General features: G+C 32.7%; 2 protein-coding genes and 1 long non-coding RNA gene across 4 annotated transcripts; 2 read left to right on the top strand and 1 right to left on the bottom strand.

The window, feature by feature from the left end:
• The first annotated feature begins 1,423 nt into the window (after nt 1-1,423).
• Gycbeta100B (guanylate cyclase soluble subunit beta-1-like) lies at nt 1,424-18,432 on the top strand. Of its 2 annotated transcripts, none has more exons than XM_090116680.1 (15): nt 1,424-1,567; nt 2,132-2,153; nt 2,239-2,312; nt 2,390-2,490; nt 2,696-2,814; nt 8,054-8,209; nt 8,717-8,870; nt 10,281-10,435; nt 10,812-10,943; nt 11,041-11,123; nt 11,248-11,418; nt 11,763-12,000; nt 12,666-12,803; nt 13,534-13,691; nt 18,279-18,432. In XM_090116680.1, the coding sequence occupies exons 2-15, from the start codon at nt 2,151-2,153 to the stop codon at nt 18,394-18,396; spliced, it is 1,800 nt and encodes a 599-aa protein (XP_089972806.1). In that variant the 5' UTR covers nt 1,424-1,567; nt 2,132-2,150; the 3' UTR covers nt 18,397-18,432. The 2 variants fall into 2 exon arrangements, with proteins under 2 accessions (XP_089972806.1, XP_089972805.1); XM_090116679.1 differs by having other exon boundaries at nt 2,129-2,153.
• Nucleotides 3,111-4,023, top strand: LOC149897117 (uncharacterized). Its single transcript, XR_016458229.1, has 3 exons — nt 3,111-3,683; nt 3,808-3,869; nt 3,944-4,023. It is a non-coding gene; the product is annotated as an uncharacterized LOC149897117 (long non-coding RNA).
• Nucleotides 14,529-16,765, bottom strand: stops (SOCS domain-containing protein stops). The gene is made up of 3 exons (XM_090117003.1): nt 16,636-16,765; nt 15,483-15,716; nt 14,529-15,322 (listed from the first exon to the last, which is right to left on the bottom strand). Exons 1-3 carry the CDS (start codon nt 16,763-16,765, stop codon nt 14,661-14,663), a joined length of 1,026 nt encoding a protein of 341 aa, XP_089973129.1. The 3' UTR covers nt 14,529-14,660.
• Nucleotides 18,433-19,754: the final 1,322 nt, after the last annotated feature.

The raw sequence follows: 19,754 nt of genomic DNA, 5'->3' as shown, positions 1-19,754 counted from the left end.
ATACATAAAAAAAAAAAAAAAAAAAAACATACCGGCCGAATTGATAACCTCCTCCTTTTTTTTGAAGTCGGTTAAAAAATGTTAAAATAATAAAATAACTGTCTAGAAGAAATCGCTACTTAGTAATAAGACCGCCATTTGTTTTAATTTATAATTAGATTAAGGTCATAGTGAATTTATAGAGCCATAAAGTAAAATAAATTACGTCAATACGAAGTATTCAATTTTTTTCTATCTATATTATTATGTACCCATATATAATACTCTTGTACAAACTATGCCTTCCTTTTGTATTTTAATGTTATTTTTGTCCTAATTTTGTTCGTGCAATAAAGTAATATAAATAAATAAATAAATAAATAATAAACAGGTTATATGCAATTAATTTCTATTTGTTTAAACGTATGTTTATATAGCATATTAGAATAATAATTATTATTGAAGTAAAACTTCTTTAGGTGCGTTGAGAGTAAAATTTCAAGGTCGCGTCATGGCAATACCATCACGTCAAGGAATAAGGCGACGATTTTGGTATCTTTGAATCTTGCCAAAGAAGTTTCACTTCTGACACGTGTGCTTGGCACTCACTATTTTCTCACTCTCTATTTTTTATTTAACGTGGTATTTCACACAATGAATACGTGTAAGAATCCCTCGGGAAATAATCGTTGCCGCAATATAATAATTTTATTTTATAGCTAGGAAAAATTTTATCTTCCTGTGAGATAGGTTTTCCTAACGTCAATGAAAAATTTAATAGTTACTTATTACACAGTGGGGTTTTAGTCGGTAAGAATCCGACATAACCCACGGCTCCTTCCCCGGGGGCCGTGGGTATCTTTGGAAGATTTCCCCACTATAAAAAAAAAAAAAAAAAAAAAAAAAAGGTTAATTATACATACCTACTAGTAGCTTTGCCCTGTGGATTCACTAGCGGTCTAAACTTCAAGCAAAATGATAATTTTATTCTTTTACAATTTACTTTAAGGTGGAAATAGAAAGTAGGGAGTTATCATTTATGATTATGAAACCAATAGATAATTCGTAAAAGTCTAGCATTATTCCAAGCGACTCATTATATAACGCAAATGGTATTATAAAAATAATTGCTATTACACTTTTATTGAACAATGGTGTTAATCGTTTATCGTTTGCTATAAGTATAGTTTTCATTTCTAACTACTATAATAATGCAATGCGTGCTGCCATCTAGGGGTTATTCCACGTAAATCGGAAAATTGCTTTTCCAGAAGCTATTTCAACCACAAAACCAATTAATTCAAGTCTTATAAATACATGAATATTCAATTAAAATATTTTCTTTTAACAATATAGCAGTTATTTATTATATTTTGCGATAAAATTCAATTTTAAGGACCATTTTGTACAGCGGTCCGCCATTCTCCAATCAGGCTTCAGTATTCGCCTAACTGTTGGCTTGGTTGGTTGTGTAAGTGAAGCGTTTCGGCCTAAATGAACAAAAACATTACGTAGATTCGAATTATATGGCTTCGATACAAAAAATCATAGTATAATTTGTATAAAACTATCCCTGTAACCTGAAAACGTAAGTTATAGAGGATTGTTATTTGTTTCACTATTTTTTTAATGCTTATTGCACATTCAATTATTTTTTTTACATATTTTGCTCCTTTGAAGAACTATTTTGTATTATAATAAGATATTGAGACATATTTTACTTACCATCACTGTTGATAGTAAATATTACTTCTCACATAATTTTTAAAGAAATATTTTTAGTAATCTTTTTGTTGTTTTAAGTATATCGAATATAAAAAGTATGTATGCACTAAATACATCAAAATATATTTTAACAGAAAGTATGTATGCACTAAATACATCAAAAAGTAAATCAAAAAGTATGTATGCACTAAATACATCAAAATATATTTCAAAATATATTTTATTTTGTTTTTTTTCTCAAGCATAATTTTTTATGATTATCACAAAGAAAAACAATTATTTGCAAATAAAAACAATAACTAGATCTTTACCGCCATCTATAGGCTATTTTGGTTCAACTTTCATTCGCTACCACAGATTAGTAATAGTGCGCACACCGTATACTAGAGGGCGCTGAAATAACATATCAAAATTCTATTTTCAGAAGCGGTAACACAGGCAGCAAAATGGTAAAATTTTTATTTTTAAATATTATTTAAATTGAAAATAAATATAATATGGTAGAATATTAATGATATTTTTATGCTCTTTCAGTACGGGTTTGTAAACTATGCCTTAGAGTTGCTGGTGATGAAGGCGCATGGTGTGGAAACATGGGAAAAAATCAAGTAATGATTTTTATTTTATACAAAATTATTTAAAATTCGAATACATTAATTATTATTCTTTTTTATACAATTTCCAGGAAAAAGGCTGAGGTTGCGATGGAAGGAAGTTTTCTCGTTCGACAGATTTATGAAGATGAAATAACATACAATTTGATTACTGCTGCTGTTGAAGTTCTGCGTAAGTTGAAAATTATATAATAATATTATATATTTGAAATTATTTTATTTCTATACTCGACTCCATGGTATAGAGATTAGAATAATAATTATTCTTAATTTAATTTGTTTCAAAATCCGTACACTAGATGGCGCTATAATCAATGCATTATGTACATAGTATGGAATTGTTCATTTACATTTAATATTGTTTATATTAATTGCAGAGACCCCAGCTAATGAAATTCTTGAGCTCTTCGGGATGACTTTCTTCGAGTTTTGTCAAGATTCTGGATATGACAAAATTCTGCAAGTGCTTGGAGCTACGCCTCGTGATTTCTTACAGGTTGTTATGCTAATAAAAATAATCCTAAAAGTATTTTCCTGAAACAATTCATAGTAATAACTAATCACTTATTTTCTCTTCTGTATATTTTACACAGAACAGTTTTCTATTATTACACAAATTATCATACACCATTTTTTTACATAATATTAATAAATGTGGTATATAATAATTAAATTGTTTCACAATAGCCCATTCGAATTGGATATAATATTTTGTCTATCATCAAACATACAATAATTTTATAGATGAAGATTTTTTTTATTAATTGCAAGTACAAAAATAACATTATTAAGGTGATGAATTAATTTTTCTAACATTTACGGCCCTTTTCAAACCTTCGTAATTTTTATATTATTAAAGTTGTCGTGATGAAAATTCTTGACAAGAAAGTTCAATAGTAACACAATACGTCTACCGTTTTAGAAACATGATTCCATGATATTTTCTCGATAGAAAAAAAATACAAAGTTCTCATTGTTATTTTTTTTTAATCTCTGGCATCTTCAAAATAACAAACGTAAAGTTACGACTTTTTGGATATTAACTATAAAATATACAACCTATACGTCTACCGTGTTAGAATTTTGAAATATGCGATGGTTTTGAAATAAACAAGAAATACTTGAAATTAGCGCGCGACCAGCCAATATAGCGAGAGCCGCCCTGTACCTTCCTACCCCGATCGCTGCACGAGTCATTCCCGCTACGGCCGTCACACGGGGAACTTGTGTCGCTTGCGCAATCGTAAAAAAGGGTGACAACACGATAAGACAAAATGAGACAAATGGGGACAATAAAGAAAATAAAAAGAAGAAACATAAAGGTTGGAGGAAAAAGAATGCTTACAATTGGAACAAATTAATGAAGTAAGTTGGTTTTATTTTAAATTTGATGATAATTGGTATAGACGATATTTGATATGTACCCCTGTTTTAAGTACATAACGAATGTGTAAGATTTTTTCATTTATAGCATAAATAATCTTTTCAGAAATCCGGAATCCAGAAGGAAAATAAACCCACTGATTGTTCACAATGTGAACCCACTCCTTCGTAAGTACCTTTATTCAGTCAAAAATGTATGTTATCAACGCTCTACTGGTTTTATCGCATGATTCCATTTTTAGCAAAAAGCAACAAAGTGCAAAGAAATAAAAAATTATGGTGAACTTAGTGGAAGTATGGTGGATGTAATATGGAACAGGAGCTCATTGGAGTAGTATTATATTTAAAAAAATACGAAAAAATTTTAAGAATTACATTTCTTAGTAGGTGGTAGATAAGTATGTTGTATAAAGAATTTGATGTTGATATTTATTTCATTTATACTTACTACACCTGTGCGGGAAATTGCTTAGTACTAAAACAGGTTTATATTCATATTTACATAGTAATGTGAGTTTTCATTTCGAAAAATTTTGTGTAAGTATATTAAATTGAGTTCCTGGGTGATCTGGAAACACAATTGGGCCCGGAAGATGGCGCTGCAGTCACTCCTCCTAATCACATGAACCGATTTGGATGAATATTTGTGTGCACATTTCATTGTTGTGGTATGATTGGTTGATTCGTTTTCACATTAGCTAATATTATGTATTTTTGTTGTAAACTTAATTTAATGTTTATAATACATTATTTTTGGTATAAATAAGCCAGTGTTCGTCTCACATTGCTGTACCTGCCTACCTACCCTACCAGGGCCTAACTTTGTTCTGGCTATTTTATTTTGATTATTTGTAATGAATAATTACAATTATAATAGAGTGCAAAAAATAAATACATGCGTCAATATATTTTGTGTTTTTTTTTAAAACAATTTTTTTATTTAAAAAAATATCATTCCGACCGCGGCTTTGCCCGCGTGGAATTAGGTTATATCGTGAATCCTGTTTTATCCCACAGAAGTGTTCAGTTCGGATAAAAAGTATCCTATGTGTAAATCCAGGCAATTAGCTATATTTTATCAAAATTGGTAATGTAGTCTTGACGTGATTAAGTAACAACTAACAAAAAAATATACAAATTAACATCCAAAGTTTCGCATCAGTTTTACTGTATTAGTGATATCTTCCACTCTTGACTTTGACTGAGAAGAATTAGGGTTTATAACTTCTTTCAGAAATAGTACCTTTCATTTCTGGGCATGATGTAATATCTACGTCAGCATCAAATTCTATCTAAATCAATTCAGTAGTCCGCGTTATTGAGTACCATTTCATTTTTTCAGAGTAACAATTTTATTTATTTATTTATTTATTACTCTTTAATAAAACTATACATTTAGTACAATTATATTTAACTTATAACTAATTTAAACAAAACAAAACAAGAAAAGTATAGTTTATTAGGCGGCCTTATCACTTAGAAGTGATCTCTTCCAGGCAACCTGGGCAAAAGGTAACAAGCTTACTGAAACTACGATGGTAGGTAGAAAAAAGACAAGTAACAAAAAACAAAAACAAGATAAATAAATAAATAATAATAATTAAAATAGATATATAGACAGATATATGAATAAAGATACATATAGATAAATATACTACACTCGAATATATATAATTATTTTCAATAGTAATACTATATACAATTTACACATATACTTATATGACTATAAATTAAATACATGATACATATTATTAAATACATACATACTACATAAAACAAATATAAAATACTACAAATACATACATACATATCAGTGTATAGTTAATAATATGTAAATACATAGTTAATGTGCCGAGTTGAAAGCAGTAGTTAGAAAATGTCGTCGCAAAAGTTTTTTAAATGAAGATATATTTTTAGCTTGTCTAATAGGTAGTGGCAAAGAATTCCAAAGATTGACAGCAGTGGCAACAAACGATTTAGCGAGGAAGTGAGTACGTCTAACAGGAACACTCAAGGTGAGTCTATCAGCCGAGCGAAGAGAATAGTTTTCATTATGCAGGAAGGAAAACTTGTTTTTGAGATAAATAGGAGCAGAAGGATCAAAAAGGATACGGAACAGTAATTGCAACAAATGAAGATTCCGGCGAAAACGGATGGGGAGCCACTTGAGCTGTTTTCTGTAGATAGAAACGTGATCGTATTTTCGAAGGCCGAAAATAAACCTAATACAAAAATTTTGGAGTCGCTCAAGTTTATCAGTTAGCTCTACTGATAAATCAGGAAAACATGCATCAGCGTAATCAAGAATAGGAAGTAGAAGGGATTGTGCTAGCATAATTTTAGTGGGAATGGGCAAAAAGTTACGAAGCCTTCGGAGCGTAGCGGAAGCAGCATAAATCCTACGGCTCAATTCCTGGATATGATTAGACCAGGATAACGTTTGATCAAACAGAACACCTAAGTTTTTGACTACCTTTTGGTAAGGCAAGACTACGCCACCGATTTTGACGCTAGGCAAAATACCCCAGTCGATTTCAGAAATAAGATAAGGACTGCCGATTATGATGACATTGCTTTTGGAAGGATTTAGGTTTAGACCAAAATCATCGCACCAACTAAGTATAGAGGCTAATTCATTATTACAAGAATCTATTGCCTTAGGTAAGTCAACGATAGTAGACTGGGTATAAATCTGTAAGTCGTCTGCATACATATGGTACAGAGCCGTCAATCGGGAACATAAGGAATTGATAAAAATGGAGAAGAGGAGAGGAGACAGGACACCGCCTTGCGGAACACCAGCAGAGACTGCGCACCAAGACGAGTGTTTAGAACCTATCATGATACGCTGCCTCCGACCGGTAAGGTAGGAATGAAACCAGTCAGTTACCGAAGGAGATATGTTAATTAAACGCAGCAAACCCAACAGTATGTCGAAGTCAACGGTGGTAAAGGCATTGCTGAAATCCAGCAGAGCCAGTACTGTGAGCTTCTTATTGTCAATACCAGCACGAATGTCGTCAGTAACCTTGATAAGAGCTGTAGTCGTACTATGACCAGGACGGAAACCAGATTGGAAATCACTAAGGATATTGTGTGTATTAAGGAAAGAGGTGAGTTGGTTGTGAAGAAGACGTTCAAGGACTTTGGAGAGGAAAGGTAGTATAGAGATGGGACGGTAATCAGAGAAGGAATTAGGATTAGATTTTTTAGGCAATGGAATAACTTGTGCATCTCTCCAAACACTTGGAAAGACGCTAGTGGAAATGGAGGTATTGAATATGTGAGTGATGATGGGTACAATGAGGTCAAGGATAGGAATGATCATATTACGGCTAACAAGGTCACAGCCAACTGCGTTTGATGATATTGACAATATCGCTTTATTAACATTCCGTTCAGTAACAAGGCTGAAAAGGAAAGCAGGATAGTCAGGAGTAGGGAGCGAGGAGAGTCTGGCAAGAGTACGGTTTTTCTTACTGGTTTCAAGAGAAGGAGACGATGTAAAGTGCCCATTTAGCTGTTCAATGTCGAGATTGTTAGGAGAATTATGAGTCACTTTACCAGCGCCTAAACTTTTCAAGAATTTCCAGTTAGAAACTGAATCACCGTTCTCAAGAGACTTGTGGATATGACGACGTTGAGCGTCTCTGCACAATACATTGCAGCGATTACGTATACGTTTGTACTTTGCCCGCGCTTCGTCCGTTTGAGCAGTTTTAAGTTTGGATTTAGCACGATTCCTCCTCAACGAAAGGCTTTTTAGCTCAGGTGAAAGCCAAGGTGCCGGTGTGTGCTTCTTTTTAACTGGTCGTAATGGCGCGTGTCTGTCACAATATTTTTTGTTATTTTAAAGATTATTTATAACCTGTATTATTTTGTAATAAAGTTAACATTACGAAATAATAATAATTATTAATAATGTCTAAGTAGTTGTTAAAAAGAAGATTATTTGTTTATAAGCAAGAAAATAAAACCAATAAATCAACAATTAAATAAATACAGTATAACAATATTATAACTGTATGACGACTCCATACATGTTTGTCCCGAGTCGGCCAGCGGCAGCGCGGCGAGTTTGCAAGAATGACTTCGCGCACACCCGCGTTCGCGATAGCGAGCTATTAGACTCCGCCCGCCAAGCAGTGGATTTTTTTTTGTGTATCGTCTTAATGAAAGAATATTGCTATAAGTAAAATATTTTCAACCAATTTTGTTTTCATCAACTCCCATACACAGAAAAACTTCGCAAATTCCTTCATTTATTATTTAACTACTACATATAAAAAGCAAATAAATATGTTCACATATTAACGTTACTTATATGTATATATAAATATCTATAATTCCAGAACTTAGACGGTCTTCACGACCACCTTGGCACATTATACCCCGGCATGCGCTCCCCGTCGTTCCGTTGCACGGAGCGGCCGGAAGATGGCGCGCTTGTCTTACACTACTATTCTGACAGGCCGGGGTTGGAGCATATTGTTATTGGTATTGTTAAGGTACGTTTTGTAATCATTATTTATATTCAAAATAATTGACGATTTAACAATACAGTAAATAGAGTAGGATAGTTTATAGTGGATAGATGACAATATTTAATTGGACCTTTTTGTATTTTATTTGTGAAGGCCGATGTGTGTTCGAATCGAAGGGATGAATAATGGGATACATAAAATACATCTTATATTCTTGTAGTTAAATAGTAATTTCCAAACCTAATAAAATACAAAAAAAAACTATATTTTTTATTCAGAATGAAATAAAACAAGAATATTATGAAAGAAGTACAAAAATCCCCCTTACCATCATACCCTAAAACGACGGCACACATTCCACACGTATTTTCATTATAAAAATATATCTATAACTGGGGGTAAAAATACATCTATAACTAGGGTAAAAATACATCTATAACTAGGGTAAAAATACATCTATAACTGGGGGTAAAAATATATCTATAACTGGGGGTAAAACACATCTATTAAAGTGGAGACTTTAAATTCTAGACGGTAACAAGCAAGCTCCACAACACAGAAGTGCAGGTGGACATCTTGAAGACGAAGGAGGAATGCGACCACGTGCAGTTCCTCATCACGGAGACATCGTCTACTGGGAGGGTTTCGGCTCCTGAGATGACTGAGATTGAGACGCTTTCTATTGGTAAGTAAATAATGTTAAAACTTAAAAGCTTCCATTAGTTTTAAGATCAAACTGTTGCTAATTGGAGCAACAGAATTTTGGAAAATTTGATAACAGTATTAACTATTAGGTATAAGGTACTGCATATCTATAGAAAGTCCGGAGGTGAAACGACGCTTTTTGTATGGCTTGAAGAAATTACTAATTTTTGAAAAGAAAATAACCATTAATATTATTGTTGTTTTTTCTGGGGGAAGAATTAACTTTCTCTACATACCTACTTGGCTACTTAACTATCCATTATAATATTATTTGTGCCAAAAACTTAAAAAAAAATGGTGACGGCCAAATATCCGCAGTACCAAAACAAAAGTATGTTAAAAAATGTGTACATTAACTGCCAAATCAAAAGTAGTTTTGACACGAAAAACTATTGAATATCAAACATGATATCAAACACATCACAGTATCTACATCCGCTTTCGGCTTTTAACGCATAAACATTAGTAGTTTTAAAAGTGCGAGAGCTGAAAATGTATGTGAAACTCAGTTAATGGGGATAATTTCACAATTTTATATGATTTGTGCCGCAATAGCTAGACCAAAACAATGCCAATTAAATTATGTGTGTTGAGTACTTTCACCGCCTTAATTTAGCGTAAAGTTATGGAAAATTATCATTGCAATTACCAGCATTGTATTGTATTATTGACGTAACTCGTAAGACGTAAGCTAATACACTACGTGTGACTACAGCTCAATACATTGAAGAAGAAGGCTTACTTCAATTGTTTTTACAATTTAAAATTTGTTTCAAATTGAGCATTAAGATATTCATATAAATATTATGTGGCAAATGATGAAATGTAATACACCAGAATGTGGCTTTTTATTGGTCTAAAAGATAAAATCATACATATTAATATGTATATGTACTTTTCTTATAGAGCCATATTATTCTCTATAAGAAAAGTACATATACATAATATTATATATGATTTTATTTATTATTATTGCCTTCTTTTCTAGCAATACATCTCAAACTCTATAACAAAATTGCTACTTCGTAATCGCCCGCTGTTTTTAATCTATCAATTTAAATTGAATATTTTCATTCAGATTTAGGCTAACCTCTAAATTCTTACATACTTCATCACTGACCAGTTACCACATCTATTTTATTGAAGTGAAACTTCTTTATCGGGGTTGGAAAAAAAATTAGTGTAACATTGTTTCGTTACGCGTGACATATTTCCGTTACGCGCCATCTTTTTCTTATCGTATCGTGATTCGACGTATTTCTGTAAAGTTGCATAATATAGTAAATTATTTTTTGAAAAATAAGGTCATAAAGAAGTTTCACTTCTTACGTGTGTACACTAGTAGACGCACACATTTTATTATCAATCTCATAAAAAACTCCCATTCTAGAGCCAAAAGTGAGTCCAGCAACATTCTGCAGAGTATTTCCCTTCCACCTTATGTTCGATCGTGAACTAAATATAGTACAAGCTGGTCGTTCTGTCACTCGGCTTCTTCCACGGCTTATGAAGCCTGGATGCAAGATTACCGATGTTTTGGATACGGTATGAGCAACCTTTTTTTATTACCTATATTTTTTACATATTTTAAATTTTTATTCATTATTATTGATGCCTTTTTGTATATTATGAAGCTAGATATTAAAAAAATTACTAACATAGGAAATGCAAAATAGTACATCTGATTAGTTAAACACATAAAAAACATTTGGAATTATTAGCTCATGTTTTGGCTGAGAGTCAGAAATTCTAATCTGTTAAAACTTCCCACCAATAATAGCTAAAGCTAACTCGAATGGACTACTATAAAATTCTACTATTATAAAATTCGGGTTAATGAAGACAGACAGAAGTTACATACCATTATAAAAAAAAATCGGCACACTCGTTGGTCCAGTATTAATTATTTATGTTTTTCTAGGTTCGTCCCCACTTGGTAATGACATTTTCCAATGTGTTAGCACACATCAACACTGTCTACGTGTTGAAAACCAAATCTGAAGAAATGAGTGTGTCTAACCATCATGAGGAAATTGCTCCTTTACGTTTGAAGGTAAAATATTTTATTTGACATGAGTTCAAACACCTATGATGTTTTTACTAAATTCCGTGAGTTGATTATGAACGTCCTATAGAAAATTTTCTTCTAGGGTCAAATGCTATACATTCCTGAAACCGATGTGGTCGTGTTTCAATGCTACCCCAGTGTCACTAATCTCGATGATTTGATCCGGTAAGACAATTTTTACACAAAAGAATAAACCTACTACATATATGCCAATCACCTTACACATTCAATAACATCTTAAATGACTTTTACTCAGAATTACAGCTACTTATTGACCACTACTTTTTAGCCGTGGACTTTGCATCTCAGACATACCCTTGCATGATGCTACCAGAGACTTGGTGTTGATGTCCGAGCAGTTTGAAGCTGATTACAAACTGACGCAGAATTTGGAAGTGCTTACTGATAAACTGCAACATACTTATCGGGAACTGGAGGCAGAGAAACAGAAGACTGATAGGTATGTAAAAAATTTGTTAACATTACATGATGCGATCAATGTTATTAAATTTAATCAACCTCGAAACGAACAAATGGACAATCAACTGTTGTTAATTTTATTTTCATACTATAAATTGGTGAAACATTGTATAGAGTATATAATATAGACTGACTTAGAATTTGAAAAAGATGTAACTGGATAAAATACAAAATAATCGGTGTCTGACTCATATTTAGAAATACATATCGTAGTATCTACAATATTTTTTTACATCGGAACTTTGGTAGCTTATCCAATATATTTTGTATTATTGTCCCTTCCCATAAAACGTCCCAAAAAATATGAATTTTCCATACTTCTAGGCTCCTCTACTCAGTCCTTCCCAAAAGCGTAGCTACAGAACTCCGCCACCGTCGTCCCGTACCTGCTCGCAGATACGATCCTGTGACCCTTCTCTTTAGTGGGATTGTGGGCTTCGCTAACTATTGCGCCAGGAACATCGACCATAAGGGCGCCATGAAGATTGTCAAAATGTTAAACGATTTGTATACAGCTTTCGATGTCCTGACCGACCCGAAGAGGAACCCAGATGTGTATAAGGTATTTAGAATTTACATATATGAACACTATAACAAAAGTGTCTTGGTATTGTGGGCTTCGCTAACTATTGCGCTAGAAACATCGACCATAAGAGAAATAAGGGCATAATGGCGCCATGAAGATGGTGAAGATGTTAAATGACTTGTCCAGCAGCTTTTGATGTCCTGACCGACCCGAAGAGGAACCCAGATGTGTATAAGGTATTTTGTAGTCAAATATGCGGACATAACAAAGTCGATAATAATATAACAAAAGTGTCCAAGTTAATGGTGAATCTCTGTTAAGACAATTAGCACCTTACGTTTTCCGTTACTCCGCTTATTATTTGGAAGTGGTTTGCGATAAATCACATTTACATTGCAATTTCGATATAGAAGATATTATTTCGTGTCATAATCAGCTTTGAAAATATTAATTTGTTCAAATTATTTTAAAAAGAAGGAATATAAGTTTAAGTATTAAAGAAATTAAACGATCCATCTCCATTTAAGCATATCATTGTGTTGTTTGGTTGCAATGAATCTTTTTGTATTATATTTTATTGTATTGTATCCGTCTCTTGCCTCAAATATTTTCCGAAAGAAGACTTATCCAAGATGCTGTAATATTACTTATTGTCGAAAAATAATGAAAACTTTACACCTTATACCAATTAATTATTTCAGGTTGAAACAGTAGGAGATAAATACATGGCAGTATCAGGATTGCCCGAATACAAGGAAGGTCATGCAAAACACATCTGCTTATTAGCTTTGGAAATGATGGATCTTTCCAAAACTGTCACCGTTGATGGCGAACCAGTGGTATGTAGATTATGATATTTATTTTAGTGATAGTCATAGCATATTTCATTTTCGAATAGTTTCAGTACGATTCAAACAATGTAGGTAGTGTAACGTTTTCGGTTTCATATCTTTTCGGTGTTATTTCAAACGCATAGACTTTTTATTTTTTATCAGTGTTGAACATAATGACAATTTTCTCATTATTTAGTACCTATTTTTTAAGTGCGTCCTAGTCGTACGCAAAATTTTAATTCTTATAAACATTATACCACTTCCAAAATGCAAAGATAAGGCATCTAATTCCATCTCTGAAAGATTTATATCTTTATTCTCTTCTTATGTGTTAATGTTTTGCATATTGTTTTTATCTTCTCCTTCCCTCAACTTACGCCATCAATTATATGATTTTCATCCTTTCCTTTAAATGCACCCTATTGATTTCTTTTTCATACATTTTGTAAATTATCTGCTAATACGTTCTCTAAGATTTACTATTTGTCACTCATTAATGTATGGTCTATGTTGTTGATTTAAATGGCAATAAATTTATGTCTCTGTTAAGCTATTGCATAGCTTTTAACGCGGGCCTTGAGCGCGGGGACCGAATCCAGAAATTCCGTAACGAAAAACCTCACGCTCCCCACTCCGACGGGCGTGGAGGTGTGGCTTGAAGGCATAGCATGCAATAGCTTTACCGCGGCAGTCCCCGAGTGCCACACGTCTTTTTTCTTCTTTCTATTTATCCCAGGGTATAACAATCGGCATCCACTCCGGCGAGGTAGTGACGGGTGTGATCGGGCACCGCATGCCGCGCTACTGCCTGTTCGGGAACACCGTGAACCTCACCAGCCGCTGCGAGACCACGGGCGTGCCCGGCACTATTAATGTTAGCGAGGATACTTATAGGTAATGTTTAGATTGCTTTTCGTTATAAATTATTATACATAACTAGCTTTCCACCCGCAGCTTCGCCCAAAGAAAAACCCGCATAGTTCCCGTTCCCGTGGGATTTCCGAGATAAAACCTATCCTATTTCCCGGGGTAAAAAGTAGCCTATGTCCTTTCTCGCGTATCAAAATATCTCCATACCAAATTCATGAAAATTGGTTCAGTAGTTTAGGCGTGATTGAGTAACAGACAGACAGACAGAGTTACTTTCGCATTTATAATATTAGTATGGATAGATAAAATTCGATCACGAGGCGGGACCAAATTCGAAATTTACAATATTTATTTTACAGGGCAAAACAAATCTGATAATACGACATGCAAGAATTTGACGAATTTTTTATAAATTTATATTTATAAAGCATTTGAATGCCATAAAACCAAAAATATCAAATTTAATTACTTATTATTTACTTGGATAATGTGTACAAAAGTTGACAATTAAAAATACATTAAGAATATGATTGAGGTTGAAAATGTTTGGTTTTTGGGTGTGTGTATATATAAATGTGAGTGTGAAATCCAACATTTTGTACCTATATTTCCTACCAACACAAATTTAGCTGTCTTTGCAATTATATTAACTACCTTTTACAAAATAAAAAAATAGAGGATATTAATTTAATAAGTTAGGATAAAATTAAATCAATAATACAATTATTAATAATTAATTAATTAATATTTACTATTTATTTATATCACAAATATATTATTTAGTACATAAAATATTGCAAAAGTGACTAGACTACACTGCTCTGTATTCGGTAATTCCGTAATTAACTTCGTAATAATATTATTATCTTTACCAAAATAGTTCATTCCATGTTTTAGAAAACTTAAGTTATTGGGACTAGAATTCAAGAGATATTATCGAGTACAGATAAACTTATTAGAAGTTAAATCAAGTGTAACATAAATATCGGTATTTTAATCATCGAACAAATCCAGATATTTCTTCAGAGATAATGGTATAGGCAACTTCTGTATACCAAAAGGTAGTTCAAAGTTCTTCCACAATATCTGCCTAACTAGACATCGACACAGATGCTTTAATTCTACCGGCTGTAACCCACACCTCGACGAAGGAACCAAATGATCATTCAATATATCCCCATACTTTTCCAATGCAATCTTTCTCTGGTAATTATAATCTTCAGGCAATTCCAATCGCTTTGCTGCATCCTTATCAACTGTCAAATTTAAATGAGGCACCGCTCTCAACGTTAGTTTAAGACATGTGACTAGTTCATATGGATATTTTCTATTGTATTCATTGAGCCTATCCAAGATTGATTCTATAGGGTTGGATGAAACATGGTCCGCAGTGATTCTAGCCCCAAACCTTAGCAGAATCATTAGCATTTCTGCAGCTCCCATTTGAATAACAACTCGTACTGGGGAGGCTTTTCCACAGCTTTCTAAAGGGACGTCTATGAAGCGATACGTCTTATCGTCATCTCGGAATTCTAGATTGGCGTTTGTCGCGTGATCTAGGAAGAAGACTAAAGCGTGGAGATTTTCTTCTCTGTCCACGAAGTCTGATTTCCACCCAGCTAAGAAGAATGGTGCTGATGTTCCGAATATTGCCCCTGAAAATTATTTTGATACTATTTAGTTCTGAATGGAAGATGAAATTTAAAGATAGATACAGCAACTAAAACAGACAGAATAATTCAAAGTTTTAAAGAAAAAATCAATATTGACGGCCACTATTTAAATAAATAAATCAAGAAAATAATATGTGTTTACCTAAAAATATCCTTTCAAAAGTTCGTTCGCATGCATATAATTCATCCAAAAGTGAAGCCACGACGCCATTATCCTGCAGGCTCCAATCAAACGCGAGTTTCATGGCAATATACAGAAGGTTGTGATACTTTCCCATGAGGCAAACATCACCATTATTGGCTTTGCAGTTGTTGTGGTACCGAAGGGTCGAGTTGACGAAATTCTTGCATGTTGTATTGTCCGATTTGTTTTGCCCTGTAAAATAAATATTGTAAATTTCGAATAATTTGATTTAGTCATTTTACGCATATTAATGTATATTCAATCTGTTGAAATTTGTGTGTACAATGCGTAAATAACATAATTCAATTTCCCAAAAAGTAATAATTAGTAGTACACCACTTTTTAGTCTTAGTTTTTGTACGAAGGCAACGCAAGCGTAACAAACTGCACTTCTACAAATACAATACAAAAAGTTACTTTCACACTATCAAATTAAAATTCAGTTTCACAAAAAATGTGGTTTTTAACTTCACACAAAAGCATGGTAAGAAAACGGTGACATGCATTTTATATTATATTAATTATTAATTATTATATTATTGCATTTTTCATCTTAGAATACCCAACTTTTTCTATATGTATATTTAATAAAATTTACTTTTCACTTTTGTTCCTATGTTTGTCTTATATGGCATGCCTGGATGGACTAACCATTATTTAAAACGATGGACAAGCGATAGTCTTGATTTATTCTAATAATAAAAACCAAAGTAATGCAAATGTTTGCATGCTGTGTCATTCCTAAATGGATGGGCCGTTTATAATGGGATTGACGTGTTGATTTTATCATTTAGAAACGCTTCGATAATTCTGGTTTTATGAACGTGACTCTGCACGATATAATAGTTTATTTGCATTTTTAAGGCCATTTCTTAGATTATTTTGCATTTTTATTAGCGTCTTTATTAACATGTGTTTTTTAAATAGACAGATACACACACACAGCAACACTATATTATTTTATAATACTTTGTAAGTGCGTGTGCGTAACTATGAAGACATCAAATGATAAAACTTTCCTTTTTTCGAAAACTTGCAAACTCAAACGTCATCGGTACATCACTAGCGTTAGGAAAAGAAGTAAGAACAACACTATTAATAAACACTACACCTTTAGCACATCCAGCGATAACAGAATTAAAATACTGCACAAGTTCGCGCCGTTTGTATCTATCATTGAGACAATCTCTCTCCATATTAATGAACACTTCGTCAAAATAGAAATCCATAAACGACTCCATTATCACCGAAAATTTTGTACAATTCAAACACTCATTGACTTTTAAACTGTCAAAAATGGCGCGAACATAAGACCTCCTTTTACGGCGACGTTTAAAAAAGTAGCTCGATCAGCGTCTGTTGGTCAAAAAGTAGTAAAAATCCGATATATCCGCTTAACAGTGAAAACAAATAAGTGCATTTTAATCTCGTTACCGGTTTACTGACAGAAGCCATATAATAGTTTCCTATCGTAGTCGAGTGTGGTTTGGAGCGTATCCATAATTTTAGCGTTGATAATTAGTTCCAAATGATTAGGAACCAATTTTTTAATTACATCTCTCCGAATGGGCTGATGAGACCATTAATCAATGATTTACGATAATAACATAACGAGTATATATAAATTACTATCTATGATGTATCTTAATAAGTCTAATTGTGGGATGAAATTGCAAGAATGTGCCTGATCTGAGGAGGCATTTTTTAAAGCCGTAGTGGCTCAGTATTTAAGGCCATCGACTTCAATCAATAGTTGGAGTCAAAATGAGCCTAACAAAATTTCAATATTTTATCTGCACAATATAACAACTGTTCAAATCACAGAGCCAACCAACGTACAAATAACTTAAAATATTATGTCAGATTTTATTAAGGATCTATTAACCGGCATTTGGCCAGCTGATTACCTTTCCTTACACATATAATGATAAATAGGTACCTACATCAAGTTCACAACGCAACGGTAACATATTTTAGTAACTGTTGAAGCTGCCAAGGTCAAGAATTAAATTAAAATTAACCTTAAACTAAGCATACGTGATTGCAATATTTACGCACGTTAAAATTCTTCTTGCGTAGGTAGATTTAAGATTCTGCCTTCGGTCTGGAATGTTGCATCAATTCAATTCTTTTATTTTGTATAATTCTAGGTGTTTTTATATGCATCTTTGATTTCTTTCGTCTTAAATGACTTGCTAAACTTTAACTATAGGCGTCAAATGTCAAAATGCCATACATATAGATAACTGGATTCTTTACAGAGTGATTTGCAGATTCATAACCAGAAGAAAAAGATTGTCTAGAACTGTGACAACTTTATAATGTTTTACAATTTTTATATTTATTTATGGCATGTGAGCCTTGTACCCACATATTGTACCATTTAGTTTCGATCAATCATAACCCGCCAAGTCGAGCAAAAAAGCGGCACGGCCGACTATTCTTTTCTGGATTACATATTTGCCACTTTAGTAATTATTAAAATAAATACGTATTTACGCTATGTTTTATCCAATATACTTCATTTTATTAAACATCAAGAATGGTTCATGTTACTACCAGTGGTGTTACCATTATGTCTTACAGCGGTTAGCGGTATTAATTCCAGTCTGGAAAAATGACAGCGCTATGCTCGTATTGCACCATCACTATCACACTGGAATTAATACTGCCTTTATACTGCTATATAACTGCTATATGCTTTTATACTGCTCCCAGATATTATACATATATCCAAATTATCTTTGTCCACAGCTACCTGATGCGCGAAGACAACTATGATGAGCAGTTCGAGCTGACCTATCGTGGCCACGTCTCCATGAAGGGAAAAGCGGTTCCCATGCAAACATGGTTCCTGACCAGGAAGGCATAAGAATGTTCTGGAATCTCAATAGTTTTTGGTGTATTTGTATGGGTATCATTTAATCTATCACCAATTTAATTAGTTTTGTGTTTCTTAAATAATAGGGTTTGTCCTCAAAATAGTAGATCTGTCACCAAAATGTAGTCACCAAACAATGCAAAATCAGTTCCACAATAAATCACCTAAAATCCTGAGATATAAGGTCTAGTACCAAATAAAATGTTTTTATATGTATTATAATAGGTGTGTCCTAATAAGTATTTAAGCAAACTAATTTAAAGAGATCACCAATAAATCATATTATGTTACTAGAAAATTGCATTAAGTTCAAATAAAAAATTAGGGTTGTCATCATCGTTTCAACCAAAAGATTCTGCTACCTTACTAGACTCCCAAGGTTCTAAATTTCCACTGGTAGTATAAATTATATTTAAATTTAGCAGAGTAGTAAATAAAACAATTAAAGTCAAAATAATCAATATTTATTGTTTAAAATAATTACCACTGAACAATCAGCGCTGGTTTAAAATAGCTGGCTTATGGCTAGCAGAATAGTAGATAAAACACTTAGTTAAAGTTAAAATAATCAATATTTATTCTTAATTTTTAAAGCGCGCCAATTTGTCTCCGCCCCTTTGATCATTTTTTCATTAAAATTATAAAAGTTTATATTCATGTAATGCAATATAATTTTATTGGTTATCGATCTCTTATTTAACACATATATTAACATTAATTTGATAATTGATACCTGGGAACAATTTTTGTTTATCTGAGAACGAAAATATTCCGTGGTGATAGATCTATTTATTAGGTGATACAACTTGATGACAAATATAAATTTTGGTGATAGAAAATATAGTTCCCTATTTGTATGGCCTCAAACCTGGTTACTAGGATGATATTATTCTGGCAATCTCAATAGTTCTTGGTGTACTTACGGCCTATATAAGCCTAACTGGTGTTAGTTTTGGTGCCCTTGTAAGGGTGGTATTATAGTTCAAGGTAATGAGTTCCCAATTTTATTTAAAGATAGAAGAAGAAGAACAAGTTGACAGTTTACCCGATTTCTATAAAATGCGATTGAAAAAACGAAGGGAATAGAAACATTGAGGGAGTGGTTTTAAAATAAATGTATTTATTTTACAATATGCCTATCTATTTGCTGGTAATTTATTTCGCAGATAATAATAATAATTATAGTATAGTCCATTTGGCTCTAACTATTCTCATTCTATCATAATCTGAAATAGGCCAATATTATTACTTCTACACAATTATGATAAAAATATTTTATATAGCCAAATTGATATATTAATCAAATTATATTTAATTACGTGTTGTTAGTAATGAATCGATGTTTTTAT

The sequence above is a fragment of the Colias eurytheme genome, chromosome 26 (genome assembly GCF_061535395.1).
Source record: "Colias eurytheme isolate Ceu_HAF_F1 chromosome 26, ilColEury1 Martin Lab GWU primary, whole genome shotgun sequence".
Lineage (NCBI taxonomy): Eukaryota > Metazoa > Arthropoda > Insecta > Lepidoptera > Pieridae > Colias > Colias eurytheme.
The sequence above is the reverse complement of the archived record's forward strand: the minus strand, read 5'-3'. Positions and strand labels throughout refer to the sequence as shown.